This window comes from Microcaecilia unicolor, chromosome 5 (genome assembly GCF_901765095.1).
Source record: "Microcaecilia unicolor chromosome 5, aMicUni1.1, whole genome shotgun sequence".
Lineage (NCBI taxonomy): Eukaryota > Metazoa > Chordata > Amphibia > Gymnophiona > Siphonopidae > Microcaecilia > Microcaecilia unicolor.
The window spans coordinates 103423208-103444061 of NC_044035.1; the positions used below are offsets into that span (position 1 = coordinate 103423208).

A 20854-nucleotide genomic window follows, 5' to 3' on the forward strand; every position below is an offset into this window, starting at 1 on the left:
GGTGCAGCAACGCTCCGTCGTTCTGCGAAATGAGAGTCGGAAAACACTCCAATCTCCACGGTTCTTCGGAGGACAACTCCAGAAGAAGAGGGAACCAGATCTGACGAGGCCAAAAGGGCGCTATCAGAATCATGGTGCCGCGGTCTTGCTTGAGCTTCAGTAAGGTCTTCCCCACCAAAGGTATGGGAGGATAAGCATACAGGAGGCCGGTCCCCCAATGAAGGAGAAAGGCATCTGACGCTAGCCTGCCGTGTGTCTGAAGTCTGGAACAGAACAGAGGCAGCTTGTGGTTGGTCTGAGAGGCGAAAAGATCCACCGAGGGGGTGCCCCACTCTCGGAAGATCTTGCGTACCACTCTGGAATGGAGCGACCACTCGTGCGGTTGCATGACTCTGCTCAGTCTGTCGGCCAGACTGTTGTTTACGCCTGCCAGGTACGTGGCTTGGAGAAGCATGCCGAACCGACACGCCCAACGCCACATACCGACGGCTTCCTGACACAGGGGGCGAGATCCGGTGCCCCCCTGCTTGTTGACGTAATACATTGCAACCTGATTGTCTGTCCGAATTTGGATAATTTGGCAGGACAGCCGATCTCTGAAAGCCTTCAGTGCGTTCCAGATCGCTCGGAGCTCCAGGAGGTTGATCTGCAGATCCTTTTCCTGGAGGGACCACAGACCCTGGGTGTGAAGCCCATCGACATGGGCTCCCCACCCCAGGCGAGATGCATCCGTCGTCAGCACTTTCGTGGGCTGCGGAATTTGGAATGGACGTCCCAGGGTCAAATTGGTCCGTATGGTCCACCAGAGCAGTGAAGTGCGGCAACTGGTGGAGAGGCGGATGACATCCTCTAGATTCCCGGTGGCTTGGAACCACTGGGAAGCTAGGGTCCATTGAGCAGATCTCATGTGAAGACGAGCCATGGGAGTCACATGAACTGTGGAGGCCATATGACCCAGAAGTCTCAACATCTGCCGAGCTGTGATCTGCTGAGACGCTCTGGTCTGCGAAGCCAGGGCCAGGAGATTGGTGGCCCTCGCTTCGGGAAGGTAGGCCTGAGCCGTCTGGGTATTCAGCAGAGCTCCTATGAATTCCAGAGACTGGGTTGGCTGGAGATGGGACTTTGGGTAATTTATCACAAACCCCAGCAGCTCCAGAAGCTGAATAGTGCACTGCATGGACCGGAGGGCTCCTGCCTCCGAGGTGTTCTTGACCAGCCAATCGTCGAGATATGGGAACACGTGCACTCCCAGCTTGCGTAGGTAGGCCGCTACCACCACGAGGCACTTTGTAAACACTCGTGGGGCAGAGGCGAGCCCAAAGGGCAGCACACAATACTGAAAGTGCCGTGCGCCCAGGCGGAATCTGAGATACTGTCTGTGAGCTGGCAGTATCGGGATGTGAGTGTATGCGTCCTTTAAATCCAGGGAACATAGCCAATCGTTTTTCTGAATCATTGGCAGAAGGGTGCCCAAGGAAAGCATCCTGAACTTTTCTTTGACCAGGAATCTGTTCAGGCCTCTCAGGTCTAGGATGGGACGCATCCCCCCTGTTTTCTTTTCCACAAGGAAGTACCTGGAATAGAATCCCTGCCCTTCCTGCCCGGGTGGTACGGGCTCGACCGCATTGGCGCTGAGAAGGGCGGAGAGTTCCTCTGCAAGTACCTGCTTGTGATGGGAGCTGAAAGACTGAGCTCCCGGAGGACAATTTGGAGGCAGGGAGGTCAAATTCAGGGCGTATCCGCACCGCACTATTTGGAGAACCCACTGGTCGGAGGTTATGAGAGGCCACCTTTGGTGAAAGAATTTTAACCTCCCTCCGACCGGCAGGTCGTCCGGTACGGACACTTGTAGGGCGGCTATGTTCCCGTGGATCCAGTCAAAAGCCCGTCCCCGGCTTTTGCTGTGGAGGCGCAGGGGGCTGCTTAGGCGCACGCTGTTGACGGGAACGAGCGCGCTGGGGCTGTCCCTGTGCCTGACGAGGCCTTCGGGCCGGCTGGTTGTACCTACGCTTCGCAAAAGAATAGGGTGCAGCCTGCCGAGCCCGGGAAAAACGCCCGCCCGCGGGGGCGGGTGCTGAAGGCGCCCGGTGGGAGAGCTTGTCGAGAGCGGTTTCCCGCTGATGCAGTTGGTCAACCATCTGCTCGACCTTCTCGCCAAAAATATTATCCCCCCGGCAAGGGACGTCAGCCAGTCTCTGCTGGGTGCGGTTGTCCAGGTCAGAGGCACGCAGCCATGAGAGCCTGCGCATCACTATACCTTGGGCCGCAGCACGAGATGCCACGTCACAGGTGTCAATAATCCCCCTGGACAGGAACTTTCTGCACGCCTTCAGCTGCCTGACCACCTCCTGATATGGCCTGGACTGCTCCGGCGGGAGCTTATCGACCAGGTCCGCCAGCTGTTGCACATTGGTCCGCATGTGGATGCTCATATAGAGCAGGTAAGATTGGATGCGGGTCACGAGCATGGAGGATTGGTAGGCCTTCCTCCCAAATGAGTCCAGAGTGCGAGACTCCCGCCCCGGGGGCGCCGAGGCGGTATCCCTCGAACTCCGTGCCCTCTTGAGAGCAGAATCCACGACCGCTGAGTCATGGGGCAACTGGGGCCGCATGAGCTCTGGGTCAGAGTGGATCCTGTACTGGGACTCTGCTTTCTTGGGAATGGTGGGGTTAGTTAGTGGTCGCACCCAGTTCCGAAGCAGCGTCTCCTTCAGGACATTGTGCAGCGGTACCGTGGAGGACTCTCTAGGTGGTGATGGATAGTCGAGGACCTCGAGCATCTCGGCCCTCGGCTCTTCCACAGAGACCACGGGAAAGGGAATGCTTATAGACATATCCCGCACAAAGGAGGCAAAGGAGAGACTCTCAGGAGGTGAGAGCTTCCTCTCCGGTGACGGCGTGGGGTCCGAGGGAAGGCCCGTAGACTCCTCTGAGGAGAAATATCTCGGGTCTTCCTCTTCCCCCCACGAGTCCTCATCCTCGGTATCGGACATGAGCTCATGTAGCTGAGTCCGGTACCGGGCCCGGCTCGACGTCGAGGCACCGAGGCCTCGGTGTCGTCGAGCGGTGGACTCCCGCGCCGGCGGGGACGGAGCTCCCTCCATCGACGTCGACGGGGACTCCACCTGCGTGGCGGTCGAGACCGGCACCGCAAGCGGCGGCGGTGTCGACAGCCCCGGCGCCGGGCTAGAGCTCGCCGGCGCCACAGTCATCGGCGTCGGGGGTGAGCCTGGCGCATCAGCCCTTCCAGGATCCCCGGAAGGATGGCTCTGAGGCACTCGTCCAGGCCCGCTGCCGGGAAAGGCGGTGGGGCCGGTAAGGGTGTCGGTGCCAGAAGCTGCTGGGGGCCAGGAGACGGCACCGAGGTGCCGGAACCCCGACGCGTCGGTACCTCCACCACCGACGGAGATCTCTCCTCTCTGCGATGACGCTTCGGCGTCGACTCCCCTTCAGGGTGCACCGAGGGCTCCCGGTGACGGCGCTTCTTGTCTTTTTTCCGGTGCACGTCACCGGCGCCGGAGGGCATGGAGGAGGAGGAGGTCGATCCCCCTCGGTCTCGAGGTACCGGGTCCGACAGGGTTCGGTCCCGTGGCTCACGAGCTGAGGGAGTGACCGGGGCCGACAGCCCACGCGGCCTCTCAACCCCACTCTCACCGGCGGACCGGCGGGCCGACGGGACCTGTTCTCCTGGGGTCGCTGCCATCGGTGCCGATGTCTCGGGCATCGATACCGGTACCGAAGATCCGGCCTTCGATACCGATGCCGTCGAGGTCGACGTCGAGGGGCCGGCGCAAGTTCCAAAAAGACGGTCCCGCAGAACTTGCCTCGCAACCTGAGTCCGTTTCCGGAGACCGAGACACAGCGCGCACGACTTGAGATTGTGCTCCGGCCCGAGGCACTGGAGGCACCAAGCGTGGGTGTCGGTCTGCGAGATCGGCCGGCCGCAGCGACCACACTTTTTAAATCCACTCGGGACCTTCGAGGACATCGACGGAAAAATCGCGTCGGCGAAGTCAAAGTCGGCAATGGTGGCTAAAATCACACCACGAAAAAACTAGCCGACCGAGCGGCCACTAGGCCGCAACGAGGCGTCCCCGCTGGAAGCGAGGGAAAAGGGGAGCGCGTGCTCCACACGCGCAGTCTTTTTTTTTTTTTTTTTTTGTAAAAGAAACGATAATAAAAGGAAATTAAATTAAATTAACGAAGCGCGATCCGCGTATACGCGATCGCAAGAATCCGGCGGCTGAAGTAGAGAGAGCGGCAAAGCACGACTCTCTCCAGGCGCGGAAAAAAAGGAACTGGCGGGAGCGGTCGCGCACGGGCGGGAAGGCGGCCGCGCATGCGCGGTGGGCGTGGCCTGCGTGCCGACCGTCCCGCGAAGCTTCTTCCGGTTGGTGGGGGCTGCCGCGGACGTCAACCCAGTCGTGAGAACAAGCAGCCTGCTTGTCCTCGGAGAATGATATTTACACATTTACATAGCATGGTAATCACTTTTATAAAGTGTGAAAGTTGCTGTGAAATGAAAAGATACTGTCATGCCTACAAGTATATTCTCCATCCTTAGTTTGGATCCTTGCCTGGCACTGGACCTAATAACCTGTATTGAATGTAAATAGGTTCTTCTACCGAGAGGGAGTGTTTCTGATAGACACAAAGCCTCTAATCTACTGCAGTACTTAAGTAGAATATAAATAAGCTCTACTATGAGAAAAAGTTGTCCCTACTTTCCGTTTGGTGGTGGTAGTCCTTGCACCTTTATTAACAGAAATTGTTTAAAATGGAATGTAATATAAACAATTTATAATATAATAAAATTAAGCACAATCTAATTATGGGTTGCAGCATTTACCAATATAATACAGACATCAGCCCATCACTTACTGTTAAGCTGGTCGACTTACATCATCATCTTTCCTGGTTGCTCCAGTAAAAGGTTATCATAATCTAATAGATTACAAATTCCTTTACCACAATGCTATTACATATGAACATCAACAGCACTATACAAAACAAACAACAATGAGGTAAATAACTTACCAGTTTCATCATTAAGTCCAAGTTGTCCAAATTTGTTGCGCCCCCATCCAAAAATGGCCCCTGAAAGAGTTAGTACAACACTATGTGCTCCTCCTGCTGCAATCTGGGTAAAAGGGATTCCCAATAATGACTTCACTAGCTGTGGTGAAATCTGTTTTTTGCATTCATAGCCTATTCCCAGTTGTCCATATTTATTCTGTCCCCAGGAATAAACTTCACTTCCTGAAAAAAATATAATAAAAAACCAACACATAATCAAAATATACAACAGAAAAAAAAAAGAAAAGCAATTTACACAGGAAAAATGATGATATATTAGGGATCACAAGGGGGCTAGAGCCCCTATGAATTGCTCTAGGTGCTGGTAACAAATTTGTCTCCCTTCCCCCCCCCCCCCCCCCCCCCCCCCACTACCCTACATCTTGGTTTCCCTTTCCAAACTAAGTAGCCTAACTATGCCTATGTCAGATGATTTAGACAAGCTTCCATAGTAAAGGGGGTTTTTTGACCAGAAAAGACGAACGAATCTTGAGTAAAATGTATGTTTGGCAAAGAAAGCGCTCCTGACTGTCCTTGAGGGTAGTGCAGACTTGGGTGGAATGGGTTTACTGAATTTGTACTACTTAAATGCGGCCAGTGGAATGAGATATATTAATGACTAGTTTTGGTCCACTTCTTCTTTCTCTGTTCCTCAGTTGGAATCTAGACTGATACCACTGATGCATTTTAGTATTCTACTACATACCATGGAATTAAGAACATATCCTATCTTGAAAGCTGCAAAACTTGTATAGCGGTGGCTTTGTAGGAGACATTTTTCTGCTAGAGTCACCCCTTACTTGGCAATCTGTAACAATCCGGCCTTTTCCCCAGGGCAGGGTTGGAGTGTTTTTCAATGCGAGACGCAACAAGGGGTAGTTTATTTGAGACATGTTATGACAGATGAGGGTCAAATGAAAAGCTCTATACTACCTACTGATTACTTTGAATATCAACAACTTCATCATTATGTGAGATCTTTACCACAGACAGATTTAATGGAGGATGTACAGGATACCACAGCAGAGGCATTAACTTTGGGGTCACAGGAGAGGTACCTTTAACCTTTCATCCAGCAGAGATTGATTACGCCCGAATGGCAGCACAATGGTCTGCAGATCTACAGATGGATGTCAATGGATCAGTTAAAGACTTTTCTACGGAATATACAAATACACTTGGTTGAAGAACAACAATGAAATTCTTTATAAATTTGGTCTTTGGCTCTCTGTTTCCCCACTTAAGGCTCACTGTGCAAAGTTTATGTCCCAGGGAGTGTGTCCCAGATATGGAGCATTCTCAGCTACTTTGGGACATATGTTTTGGCTTTATCCATGAGTGCAAACCTTTTGGAATACCATATTCTTGTTTTTTCAAAATATCTGGACTTGCTGTATCCCGTATGACCCTCATTCGCTTTTTGGAAGAGAGTCATTGAACCTCCATTTACTCTCTGGTAGTAAAACATTTTTACACTATGTGCTTCTCTTTTCATTAAAATCCATATTGCATACTTGGGTGGACCCCAGGGGACCCTCACTGCAACAGTGGTGTGGCTTCATGATTGCCCATATGAGACTGGAATGTATTGGGGTGAAAGATTTCATACATTAGATCTAGGAATTGGGGTAAATAAAATTCTCTCTGCGTCATGGGATCAAGATGAGCATGGATCATTTGCAACTTTTGTTTTTCATTATCTTAAAGTTATGATTGCAGTAGAGTCTCACTCATCTGACATTCTGGGTAATCCAACATACCTATGTGATGTCACAGCATTGTTAATGAGATACATGTGGTTTGTTCTCTCTTTCCTAGTGTCATGTTTAGGCAAAAGGCAACGGTGCTAGATAAGATTCTTGAGAACATTAAGCTTGTAAACTCTTGTAACTGTTTCCTCTTTTGAGACATGCATTTAATATGCCTCTCTTTTATCCCTCATCCACTTTTTCTGTGTTATCCAACTATCTGTTGGTCCCATTTACGTCAGATAACTGAGACTCCATGGTACATATTTTTAGTTAAGAATGTTAAGAGTTGCCATACTGGAACAGATCAAAGGTTCATCATCTAGCCCAGCATCCTGTTTCGAACAGTGGCTAATCCAGGTTACAACTACCTGGCAAGATCCCAAAACAGTACAATACATTTTATGCTGCTTATCCTAGAAATAAGCAGTGGATTTTCCCCAAGTCCATCTTAATAACTGCGTAAGGATTTTTCTTTTAGGAAGCTATTCAAACCTTTTTTAAACCCCATTGAGCTAACTGCTTTTACTACATTCTCTGGCAAAAAATTTCAGAGTTTAATTACACATTGAGTGAAGAAATATTTTCTTAGATTTGTTTTACATTTACTACTTTGTAGCTTCATTGCATGCCCCCTAGTCCTAGTATTTTTAGAAAGAGTAAACAAGCGATTCACATCTACCCGTTCCACTCCACTCATTATTATATAGACCTCTATCTATCATGTCTTCAGCAATCTTTCCTCCAAGCTGAACAACCCTAGCCGCTTTAACCTTTCCTCACCTTCCCTAATTCCACTATATCTTTTTTGAGGTGCGGTGACCAGAATTGCACACAGTATTTGAGATGCAGTCGCACCATGGAGCAATACAAACGCATTATAATGTCCTCATTTTTGTTTTCTATTCCTTCCCTAATAATACCTAACATTCTATTTGCTTTCTTAGCCCCTGCTGTACACTGAGCAGAGGGTTTCAACATATCAATGATGAAGTGATTGTTTTTGTTTCAATGTATATTTTATTAGATGTACATCACTGACTAATGGAACAGGAAAGGTGGTGTACAAGGTTTTATAAATAAATAGCATATGTAGGTAAAGAGGTAAAAACTGGCTGTTGTATTCTTACCTTTTGAAAGTGCGAGCGAATGATGGCTACCACAGGCAACTTGCACTATCTGTACATATGACAAACCTCTAATATTTCTGAGGGAAATAAATAAAACCTCCCATTAGATTTTTTAAATTAATAGTCAAGTCTAAATCCTAATCAGGTCAGTATTCAAACACTGCGGTCAGCAGTTTCTTTTAAACTCAGACTGCAGCATTTAAATATTTTAATTTATATTCAGCATCCAGATAGCCAGTGGTGCTGAATATATGTAGAGGGCAGTGACCACCACTGCTCTACAAGACAATGGTTACATTCAGCCAATATCTATCTATATAGCTATGCAGTTTAAGTATGGACAGTAGTTTGACAAGCAAAGCCACATAAAATTTGGGGAATTTTTCAATGAATATTGGAAAGGTTCAACTTAAAAAAGATAAAAGTAGTTGTATCAGTTAGCTTAACTGAGGCTTCAAGGCCTACTCAGAATGTCAGCTAAACGCATCTGGGAGATGTTGCAAGAAGCCCCGACCTCCCCCCTAGTCTGACCCCGGGTGACGATGTCTCTCTACCTGACGGGATTAATTGGCCTGGTGATATTAGTTGTCCCGAAGGGATTAATTGACAAGATTAGCCAGACAGACTATCTTTGAGAACTGGGTCTTCAAAGGAATCCACACTTCTGTGGTAATCAGGAGACATCAGATCAAACAAACCAAATTATTACACAGGAATATGCTAGAAAGAGAATTCAGGGATACAAAAGGACATGTTCACATCCGGGAGGGGACACACATCCCATCATACCTGCAGATCTTCTTTCTCACAGAGACATTCCACACACATCCCCCTTCTCAGCCCTGACAGACATTCATTCACTGACAGACGTACACAGAATCAGAATGACAGGCAGACCTCGAGACACACTGAAGCAGTGCTGTAAGCCTATTTCTATATAAAATACATTTTTCTAAGCCACACCTGTGTGTTGTATTATTGTGCTACGAAACCCACTGCCCCTAAGTGGATCCGGGACCAAAAGAAAAGAACACAGAACCAGATGAGTGCCAAAGCTGACATCTGACTTCTGGGAACCATAACTGACAGTAGTCTCCTGTACGCAAGTATCAAGATGCAAATGACTTATGGGGACCACCATTTGCATGACAGTTGCTTGGCAGACTACTGGCAGAGTGGTTTGCCATTGCCTTCCCAAGACACTAAAATCAAGGTACTGTTAAAATTGAAAATGTGACTTCCTTGAGTCACTTAGGTTACCTGGGCACTCTGATACAGTCCTCAGATCCTGGGAGACCAAGCTGTCCATCTGTGGCAAGACCCCAGGAAAACACTTGACCTTTATCATTTAATGCCAAGGTGTGGGCTTCACCACATGACACTGCTACAATATTTTGAGCATCCAGAGCACCAACATGTTCTATAAACATGAAAAAAGAAAAACAATATGGTGGTAAATATTTGTTGTCAAGACCAAGACAAGCCTCTTTAAATGTTCTTAACATTTCTCGTAAAACTAATTTCTATGACTTGAGATAAATGAATGGTGAATGATGTGATCTTTCACTTAACCTGTTAATGCTTGTTTTATTAGTTATCCCACTAGTCTGGAACACAGTGCTCCCATCTATTCCTAGAAGAATTCTGCACAACTGTGCAATGCAGAAATTTGCATAACGTTCCCAACGCAGAATGGGGCACAGGAACCAGGAAAGTGCTGCCAAATTATGCTGGCTCCATCCATCCCCCTCCCTACTATCAATACAAGAGGTGGAAGAGAGCTGATGCACATTGGCCTGTATCAAGGAGACAATTGATTGGTTCAGATGGAACTCCAACATGACCTTCGGCAAAAACTTAGGGTGAGTGCGGAGGACTACTCTGTTATGATGAAACTTGATATAAAGTGCATGCACTACCAGGGCTTGGAGCTCACTGACTCTACGAACTGAAGTAACAGCCACCAAGAAAATGACCTTCCAGGTCAAGTATTTCAGATGGCAGGAATTCAGTGGCTCAAAAGGAGCTTTCATCAGCTGGGTGAGAACGACATATTGAGATCCCATAACACTGGTGGAGGTTTGACAGGGGGCTTACTCCAGGGGCAGTGACATGGAGGTGAGAGGAGGAGAGACTGCGTTGTAAGACTCAGGCATTCGCGAATGATTTGGGCTGGGTTTAAAAACATTTACCTCTTCTTTTCTTTTTGTAGTGGCCGCTGCTGCTCAACAGGAGAAGCAGCAGCGACCAGACGGCGTTACTACTGGCATCTGCGGGTGGCAATGGGGTTTGATGCGCCGGGGGGGGGGGGGGGATTGGGTGATGTACTGAAGGGGGGGGGGGGTTCTGTGGCGCTGCGTTTGTAGTTTTTGATGCACCGCTCCCTGCCACTTGCTCCGAAGTGGCAGGGAGCGGCGCACTGACAGCTGATTCCCAGCCAGGGGGAGGAGTAGGTACTCCTCCCCCTGCCTGGGAATCAGCTGTTAGTGACATCATCCTGGCTACGGAGCCTAGCTCAGCAACTCCAGGAGCCACGGACACAGGCAGTCCCACATTAGAACGTTGGTGGTGAGAATTATTATATAGGATTTAACTTGGGATGCTGTGAAGTGTATGTCTGGGGGTTTCCAAACGTTTGATGGAACAAGAACAAATTTAGCATGGGAGAAAAATAGGGACCAGACAGAACAAATGGTTCCAGGAAATAAGCTTCCCGGATAAAAACAATGCAGTTTCAGCTTCTGCAGCACAAAAACTGTTCATTCACAGAAGTTGGAAATGCACTACTTTTCAAGGAGCTTATCCCCCTGGAACATTCCTGAACATTTTTAATCTGGCTCAATTTCAAACCCAATGCTTCTATTCACCAATTTTTCTCCTACACCAAATTTGATCTTCTTCCATTAAATTTTCTAAGAGTATTTGGTCCCCAGATATTCTTGATCCCTTTATAACTGCTTTCCAACATCTGCTGAGTTAGAAAGAACAAGCTGGGAAAGCATGTAGAGCAAGACTGATGTAATTCTTTCAAACTCATACGTACGTGTATTTTTGTATTTTCGGGGGGGGGGGGGGAGATAATATCTCTACACTGCTTAATTTTATACATACCATGACAGTAATGAACCTCATTTAAACCAGAGTAGATGGAGTATCTGCTCACTCTAAAATGCATTGCTAGCACTTGCCACAATTTTTTCATCATTCCAAAGAGTTTGTAAGATGCAATATGCTTAGGCAACTTATCAATGTGGGTTTTGAAAATTGCTTTTAATCCCTCCTGTGGTACTCAGCACAATAGGAAGAATGTATGAATGCATGTGTATTTGCTCTCCAGGTCAGACACAGAGGGGTGCTTTCAATGAAGCACTTTCCCAAATATTAAGTCGATTTCAAAAAAACACAAAACCAAGTATGATGTCACAATTAAGAGATATAAAAAGATGTATGTTATAGTTAAAACACAGGATTTCAACACTGTAATCTGTATTTACCATCAGGAGGTTCAAAGTACATATTCTGTCACTGGATGCCAAAATATATAGCAACCATTTAAAAAAAAAAAAAAAAGCTCTAGGCCTCACAGTAGACTTTAAAGCAAAGATAATAAAGTGCACATCAAAATCACTGAGACCCAGCAGAGCAAGGAAAGGGGTGTGGTAACAAGGACAGATGTGGTGGGGAAAGCATGTGAAGTATCTTTCTCTGTGACAGCGTGTATTTGTGTGGTGGAGGTGGGGCAGCCAGGAGATGAGAGACAACAAGGAATTGTTCCTTGCAAACTGCATAACCGCTATTTTTCATTGTATCAAAGTTTCTATGCTGCAGAAGCTGAATTCCTTCTTCCACAGAAATGCATTGGGCTATTTTTTGTAGGTGTTGTATTTCTCTGAAAGCCCTTGTTCAATATGGCTCATATTCAAATTTTGTCTGTAACAATTTTTCGTGCAAGCCAAATTTGGTCCCGTTCCATTAAAGTTTTGGATTGTTATTTTACCCTCAGTCAGATATTCTCGATGTCTTAGATATCATTTCTTTCCAACATCTAGTAGGTTCGCAATAATAAAAAGGAATGGGATTTTTGTATTTATTTAATACATTTGTATCACGCGCTTTCCCACTAAAAACAGGTTCGATGCGGCTTACATAGTATTAGGGATATACATAGGATCCCCAAATTGCCTTAGTATTTTTCTGTATAGACAATTGTAATGCCTTATTTAATGGCATAGCACAAAAAGAAACACTGCGTTTACAATTTGTACAGAATGTTAACAGATAAATTGAATACTGGTGGTCGAAGTATGATCATGTCACCCTTCTTAGGCAGAAGCATTGGCTGCTCATAGATGTATGAATTAAATATAAATTCCTCACATTAGTTCATAAAATCCTTGCAATCAATCAGACTCCAACCCTTGAAAGCTATTCGACTCATTACTCCTCTAGCCGCCTTCTTCGATCTTCACAGCAACACCTATTGACCATTCCCTTCTTTCGTATAACCTCTTTGAATGTACTTGGAAAATCTATGTTTAACATTGTTGGTCCTACTCTTTGGAATATTCTTCCTTTTAGATTTTGCAATCTCACACGGACTTCAAGGTGGCCTTTAAGACTTACTTATTTAGGCAGCTATTCAAATCCACCCCCTAAATTTGCCTGTCTGACCTTTCTTCGCTGCCTTTTGGGGACTTTTGCTTGGTGCAATGAGTTTATTATTTTACTGCTTATGACTATGTTTTTTCTGCTTTTCTATCCAAATTATACTTCTTTTCATTAGTATATTTTTTCTTTTATTTGTAAAAATGTTTTCTGCCTTTCTCTCCTAATTATATTTCTTTTCATTCGTAGATTTCTTCTCTTATTTGTAAAGTTGTAAACTGCTCAGATAGTAAGTTCCCTACAGCAGTATATCAAATAAAGATAATATACTGATATATTGAGCTGCCCCAGGACCAGTCTTAAAAAGGCATGCCAAGAAAGAGTTAGCTGAGAGAGCTAAATAGTGGTCCATTAGGCCTGCAGTGCATTTTTGTTTTGAAAATCCTTCAGCCTTGCACTCTCCCTGAATTAACTTTCAGGCTACTAGAGGTCCCCCTGAAGGTTTTGATATTAAAGGGCAATCATACCCTCGTTAATACCACACTGGACCACCAAGGATGTCCTTAGGGGTGTGTGGGAGGGGGTGGTTTGAGAAAGGGTTCACTGGACCACCGGAGATGTTTCAGGTGGGGGGTGGGGGGGTGGGAGGGGTCTCAGTGATCCTGCCCTACTGCACAGTTCTTGTGGGCATGCACCAGGAACGCTTGGACTCTCTTGAGCAGGGACTGTCCTTCTCCTTGTCTAAACTTGTACAGCGCTGCGTAACCCTGGCAGCGCTATAGAAATGCTAAGTAGTAGTAGTTGGACCACTTTACCGAACGATGCACAACATGAATAGCCATACTGGATCAGACCAATGGTCCATCTAGCCCAGCTTCCAACAGTGGCCGATCCAGGTCATAAGCACCTAGCAGAAACCCGATTAGTAGCAACATTCCATGCTATCAATCCCGGGGCAAGCATCACTGAGCACGTTCTTCTTACAAAATTTTCTGAGGTTTTCTGCGATATGTGTATTTTTTATATTTGTTTCTGACTTTTTTTTTTGCCAGAAAGCTTGGGGGGGGGGGGGGGGGGGTCTTTTACTAAGCTGTGGTAGCGTTTACAGCCAGCTGATTTCTACCATGAGCTAAAAACGCTACCATGGCTTAGTGAAAGACCCCCCTTTGTTTTGTTACATATGTCACACATTCATACCTCTGGTAACCACAGTAGCTAACATTTCTCAGGTAAGTACCATGACTAAATGTAAACTGGCCACAGGGCTGTAAGGAAATTCAGAAGAGGAAACCAAAGTTCTGCAGAAAAGGTAGTGCAGTCCACAAAAGAAGAACACGTCTTCAAAAGTTAAAAGGCTTTTATTCTTGCCACAGTGCTAAAGATAAATCAGAACTTGTAATTCTCATAAGCGAGTCAAAACTTCTCTCTGATGAACTCAGCTAGTTGCTAATCTATACACCAGAGCTTCCTAAACTGTTGGTCATGACTCCAAATATGGTGGCAAATCCCATGTTTGGGGTCATGACCTAGGCGGGTGCTTTACAGGATGTCATTTGTCCATGTCGTCCAAGGGTTGTGTACTTTCAGTGTCCACAGCAAGACTGGTGAGCACTGCTCCAGACCCTGACTTGACAGAACGCTTGTTACACTGTTGCTTAACTATGTTGTTAACAAAAAGCACACAATCTCCTATTTTATACCAGAAATCACTGCACAGAAAACCGTTACAGGTAAGAAGACCTGACAAAAACTCTGGGACCATGTGCTCATTTAATGAAAAATACTTCTGATCTGACAGCAGAAAAGGTGAGGTCCATTACTTGCTGTGTTAGTAAACACTACAAGTAATGGACCAATTTAAAAAAGATAGCTATGGGACAGGTGCAACAACATTCATAATATTGTTCAAAAAGTAATTTAATACATTTATTTAGTGTCCATCTAGGACACAGGTTAGTTCTTGAGCACCTGAGAAAGTCACATAGCAATTTGCCAGAGAGAAAAAGCAGTTACAGTCCAAAAAGGTGAGCTGTTAAGCTTTGGTTAAAAGTTAAGATGCAGACACATACTATAAAATTAGTGATTTATATCAAAGCACGAAAAGAACTTCAAATGTTTGGAAACGTAAAAAGATCATTTACTGTACTCACCTGGTTTCTTTCGACCCTTTTCATGTCCTAATTGTCCTAGATCATTGCAGCCACACGTATAAACTGTCCCATCCTCCAAGACAAAAACAGTATGTCTGTGGCCGCACCCTACATCTCGGACCTTCTTATTAAGGAAAAAATCACATCTCCTTGGTTCTATTACAATTTCTTCATCAATCCCTCCTAATCCCAGCTGCCCAAAGGAGGCATTTCCCCAGCACAACATGTTTGCAACGCTTCTTGATGCGAGTGAACGTCCTCCAGTTTATCATCAGAAACTCTGCATGCGCAACTGCTCTTGAACACTGTAAAGAGAGGAAGATTTTTTTATTACAGTTGCTTCACATCTACATTAATATGACTAAACCCTCTGACCCACTAGGCTCACAACTCGCTGAGTTGTTGTCAGGAAACAATGACAAACATCTTGTTTAAGACCCTATTGCAAAAAATATTGAAAACCAATCTAACAGCTAAACTGTAAACTATAAAGGAATCAAATTATGATCTTAATCTATTGTCATAGTAAATGTGCAATTTAGGGTACATACTATAGCTACTCAACCTAAGTCACCTTCTATGTAAATAAGGTAGGTAGAGGAAGACAACTTGAGCCCATAAAAAACATAGGGAATACCTTTTCCTTTACTAAGCAACAGAATATTTTGAAATACAATTCCAAACCGACTATATATTGACATAAGATAATTTCAAAGTAGATAAACACATGTAATGGAGGTAAAGAGGGGCATAATCGAACAGAAACGCCTATCTCCATGGGCGTTTATCTCCGAGAACGGGTCCGTGAAGGGGCGGACCGAATCGTATTTTCAAAAAAACATGGACGTTTATCTTTTTTTGAGCTGGGCGTTTTTGTTTTTCAGCGATAATGGAAACCGAAAACGCCCAGCTCAAAAACGAATAACTCCAAGACATTTATTTGTGGGAGGGGCCAGGATTCGTACTGCACCGGTCCACCTCACATGCCAGGACACCAACCGGGCACCCTAGGGGGCACTTTTACAAAAAAAAAAAAGGTAAAACAGCTCCCAGGTGCATAGCACCCTTCCCTTGGGTGTTGAGCCCCCCAAATCCCCCTCAAAACCCACTGCCCACAAGTCTACACCATTACTATAGCCCTAAGGGGTGAAGGGGGGCACCTACACGTGGATACAGTGGGTTTGGGGGGCGGTTTGGAGGGCTCCCATTTACCAGCACAAGTGTAACAGGTGGGGGGGGGGGGGGGGATGAGCCTGGGTCCACCTGCCTGAAGTCCACTGCTCCAGTGACCTGCATACTGCTGCCAGGGAGGTGGGTATGACATTTGAGGGTGAAAATAAAAAGTTGTGAAACGGCATATTTTGTGGTGGGAGGGGGTTCGTGACCACTGGGGGAGTCAGGGGAGGTCATCCCCAATTCCCTCCAGTGGTCATCTGGTCATTTAGGGCACTTTTTGGGGCCTTATTCGTGGAAAAACAGGGTCCAGGAAAAGTGCCCTAAATTCTCGCTAAAAACGCATATTTTTTTTCCATTATCGGCGAAAGGCGCCCATCTCTGATCGGCAGATAACCACTCCCCAGTTCTGCCTTCACCACGCCTTCGACACGCCCCCATCAACGTTGTCCGCATCCGCGACGGAGTGCAGTTGAAAACGTCCAAATTCGGCTTTTGATTATACCGCTTTATTCGTTTTTGGGAGATAAACGTCTATCTCCCGATTTGGGTCACAATATAGGCGTTTTTCTCTTTCGATTATAAGCAGGAAAGTGGACTTAAAGAATTCAATACTCAACTTCTTCTTGCACTCTTAAAAAAATAAGTACATAAGTACATAAGTAGTGCCATACTGGGAAAGACCAAAGGTCCATCTAGCCCAGCATCCTGTCACCGACAGTGGCCAATCCAGGTCAAGGGCACCTGGCACGCTCCCCAAACGTAAAAACATTCCAGACAAGTTATACCTAAAAATGAGGAATTTTTCCAGTCCATTTAATAGCGGTCTATGGACTTGTCCTTTAGGAATCTATCTAACCCCTTTTTAAACTCCGTCAAGCTAACCGCCCGTACCACGTTCTCCGGCAATGAATTCCAGAGTCTAATTACACGTTGGGTGAAGAAAAATTTTCTCCGATTCGTTTTAAATTTACCACACTGTAGCTTCAACTCATGCCCTCTAGTCCTAGTATTTTTGGATAGCGTGAACAGTCGCTTCACATCCACCCGATCCATTCCACTCATTATTTTATACACTTCTATCATATCTCCCCTCAGCCGTCTCTTCTCCAAGCTGAAAAGCCCTAGCCTTCTCAGCCTCTCTTCATAGGAAAGTCGTCCCATCCCCACTATCATTTTCGTCGCCCTTCGCTGTACCTTTTCCAATTCTACTATATCTTTTTTGAGATACGGAGACCAGTACTGAACACAATACTCCAGCTGCGGTCGCACCATGGAGCGATACAACGGCATTATAACATCCGCACACCTGGACTCCATACCCTTCCTAATAACACCCAACATTCTATTCGCTTTCCTAGCCGCAGCAGCACACTGAGCAGAAGGTTTCAGCGTATCATCGACGACGACACCCAGATCCCTTTCTTGATCCGTAACTCCTAACGCGGAACCTTGCAAGACGTAGCTATAATTCGGGTTCCTCTTACCCACATGCATCACTTTGCACTTGTCAACATTGAACTTCATCTGCCACTTGCACGCCCATTCTCCCATTCTCCCAGCCATCTATGTATCCTTTACCCTTGTTCTGCTCTATGTAGAACTGAGTAATATATCTATACTAGTAAAAAAGGCCCGTTTCTGACACAAATGAAACGGGCGCTAGCAAGGTTTTCCTCGGAGTGTGTATGTTTGGGAGAGTGTATGTGAGAGTGACTGTTTGAGAGTCAGAGTGAAAGTGTGTGAGTGTGTGAGAGAGAGAGTGAGTCTGGGTGTGAGTGTGTTTGTGAGAATGAGAGTGTGTGCAAGTGTGTATGTGAGACACAGTGTGAGAGAGAGTGTGTGGGCGAGAGAGAGTGTGTGAGACACAGATTCTCTGTTTCAGTGAGTGTATGAGACCAAGCGAGTGTGTGAGTGACTGTGTGGCACATAGAGAGTGAATGTGATACAGTGTGAGACAGAGTGTGTGAGAGTGAGAGTCAGAAAGACATTGTATATCAGAGAGAGAGTGTGAGCCGTGCCCTCCCAATCCATGGCCATCTGTCCCCTCCATTCATCCTTTTCCAGCAATTCCCCTCTCTCCCTGAGCCCTGCCCTCCCAATCAATGCCCATCCATGCTCCTCTGTCCCCTGCCCCTTCCATTCATCCCTATCCAGCATTTCAGAAAGACATTGAGGCTTATTTTCAAAGCACTTAGCCTCCCAAAGTTCCATAGAAACATATGGAACTTAGCCTCCCAAAGTGCTTTGAAAATATGCCTCATTGTATATCAGAGAGAGAGTGTGAGCCGTGCCCTCCCAATCCATGGCCATCTGTCCCCTCCATTCATCCCTATCCAGCATTTTCCCTCTCTGCCTGAGGCCTGCCCTGCAATCCATATCCATCCATGCCCATCTGTCCCCTCCATTCATCCCTATCCAGCATTTCCCCTCTCCCTGAGTCCTGCCCTTCCAATCCATGCCCATCCATGCTCCTCTGTCACCTGGCCCCTCCATTCATCCCTATGTAGCATTTCCCCTCTCTGCCTGAGGCCTGTCCTCCAATCCATATCCATCCATGGCCATCTGTCCCCTCCATTCATCCCTATTCAGCATTTCCCCTCTCCCTGAGTCCTGCCCTTCCAATCCATGCTCCTCTGTCACCTGGCCCCTCCATTCATCCCTATCCAGCAATTGCCCTCTCTCCTTGAGGCCTTCCCTGCAATCCATATCCATCCATGCCCATCTGTCCCCTCTATTCATCCCTATCCAGCAATTTCCCTCTCTCCCTGAGTCCTGCCCTCCCAATCCATGGCCATCCATGCTCCTCTGTCCCCTGCCCCCTCCATTCATCCATTTCCAGCAATTCCCCTCTCTCCCTGAGCCCTGCCCTCGCAATCCATGCCCATCCATGCTCCTCTGTCCCCTGCCGCCTCCATTCATCCTTTTCCAGCAAGTCCCCTCTCTCCCTTCCATGCCCCCCCCCCTCGCATCCATGCTCCTCTCTATCCCATGTCCCAGCCTGGCCCGCCCTCTTCTCCCCCCCCCCCCCCTTCGCATCCATGCATCGTTTTGTTTTTTCTTCTTTTTCAATTTACCTCTGTGGCGTTTCCGGCAACGAAGCGTCAGGGAAGGAGGCGGCGCTCCCGACGTCTAGCCTTCCCTTCGCTGTGTTCCGGCGGAACACAGCGAAGGGAAGGCTAGACGTCGGGAGCGCCGCCTCCTTCCCTGACGCTTCGCTTCCGGATTTGTTTGTTTTGTCGCGAGGGCGGGGCAGAGACGGCTGGCTGGCTTGAAGGCTTCACACCACGAATCCACGAACCCTTCAGCCTCAGCCTGGGAGTGACGTCAGATGGCTTCAAGGCTTCACAGAACGTTGTCCTCAGAACGTTGAGGGTGCGTTTTATTATATTAGACTAGTAAAAAAGGCCCGTTTCTGACACAAATGAAACGGGCGCTAGCAAGGTTTTCCTTGGAGTGTGTATGTTTGGGAGAGTGTATGTGAGAGTGACTGAGAGTCAGAGTGAAAGTGTGAGTGTGTGAGAGAGAGAGTGAGTCTGGGTGTGAGTGTGTTTGTGAGAGAGTGTGTGTGTGAGAATGAGAGTGTGTGCAAGTGTGTATGTGAGACACAGTGTGAGAGAGAGTGTGTGTGTGTGTGGGCGAGAGAGAGAGTGTGTGTGAGACACAGATTCTCTGTGAGAGTGAGTGTATGAGACCAAGCGAGTGTGTGAGTGACTGTGTGGCACATAGAGAGTGAATGTGATACAGTGTGAGACAGAGTGTGTGAGAGTGAGAGTCAGAAAGACATTGTATATGAGAGAGAGAGTGTGAGCCGTGCCCTCCCAATCCATGGCCATCTGTCCCCTGCCCCCTCCATTCATCCCTATCCAGCAATTCCCCTATCTCCCTGAGCCCTGCCCTCCCAATCCATGGCCATCCATGTTTCTCTGTCACCTGCCCCCTCCATTCATCCCTATCCAGCATTTCCCCCTCTCTGCCTGAGGCCTGCCCTGCAATCCATATCCATCCATGCCCATCTGTCCCCTCCATTCATCCCTATCCAGCAATTCCCCTCTCCCTGAGTCCTGCCCTTCCAATCCATGTCCATCCATGCTCCTCTGTCACCTGGCCCCTCCATTTTTCCCTATCCAGCATTTCCCCTCTCTGCCTGAGGCCTGTCCTGCAATCCATATCCATCCATGCCCATCTGTCCCCTCCATTCATCCCTATCCAGCAATTCCCCTCTCCCTGAGTCCTGCCCTTCCAATCCATGCCCATCCATGCTCCTCTGTCACCTGGCCCCTCCATTTTTCCCTATCCAGCATTTCCCCTCTCTGCCTGAGGCCTACCCTCCCAATCCATGCCCATCCATGCTCCTCTGTCCCCTGCCCCCTTCATTCATCCCTTTCCAGCAATTTCGTCTCTCCCTGAGCTCTGCCCTCCCAATCTATGCCCATCCATGCTCCTCTGTCCCCTGCCCCCTCCATTCTTCCTTTTCATGTAATTCCCCTCTCTTCCTTCCATGACCCCCCCCCCTCGCATCCATGCTCCTCTCTGTCCCATGTCCCAGCCTAGCCCGCCCTCTTCTTCCCCCCCCCCCCCCCCCCCGCATCCATGCTGTCGTTTTTCCCCTGCCCTCCTGCTCCCAGTGTTCAACTTTGCTGCCCACCCTCTTCTATCCCCCCAACATCCCTTTTCTTTTTTTTTTTTTTTTATTTACCTCCGTGGTGGCGGTTCCGGCAGCGCAGCGTCAGGGAAGGAGGCAGCGTTTCCGACGTCTAGCCTTCCCTTCGCTGTGTTCCGCCTTCTTCTGACGTCATCATTGACGGAACACAGCGAAGGGAAGGCTAGACGTCGGGAGCGCCGCCTCCTTCCCTGACGCTGCGCTGCCGGAACCGCCACCACAGAGGTAAATCTAATATAGTAAAACGCACCGTGCGTGGGTGCGATCCGTTTGTTTTTTTTTCTGCCCTCGCGATCCGTGTGTTTTCCC

The 20854-nt window shown here is 47.4% G+C and overlaps 1 protein-coding gene across 3 annotated transcripts in view; it reads right to left on the reverse strand.

Annotated features, from left to right (window-relative positions):
- The window catches only part of HERC4 (HECT and RLD domain containing E3 ubiquitin protein ligase 4), a 164104-nt gene extending 143482 nt beyond the window's left edge, over positions 1 to 20622 (reverse strand). For all 3 annotated transcript variants that reach the window (XR_003942136.1, XM_030203132.1, XM_030203133.1), the window contains exons 1-5: positions 20582 to 20622; positions 14710 to 15014; positions 9215 to 9374; positions 7955 to 8031; positions 5038 to 5259 (exon numbers count right to left, since the gene is read on the reverse strand). Coding sequence is in view for 2 of the 3 variants with exons in the window: in XM_030203132.1 (XP_030058992.1) it covers positions 5038 to 5259; positions 7955 to 8031; positions 9215 to 9374; positions 14710 to 14935 (685 nt within the window). In the remaining variant the exon portion in view is untranslated. The remainder of the gene's footprint in view (positions 1 to 5037; positions 5260 to 7954; positions 8032 to 9214; positions 9375 to 14709; positions 15015 to 20581) is intronic.
- Positions 20623 to 20854: the final 232 nt, after the last annotated feature.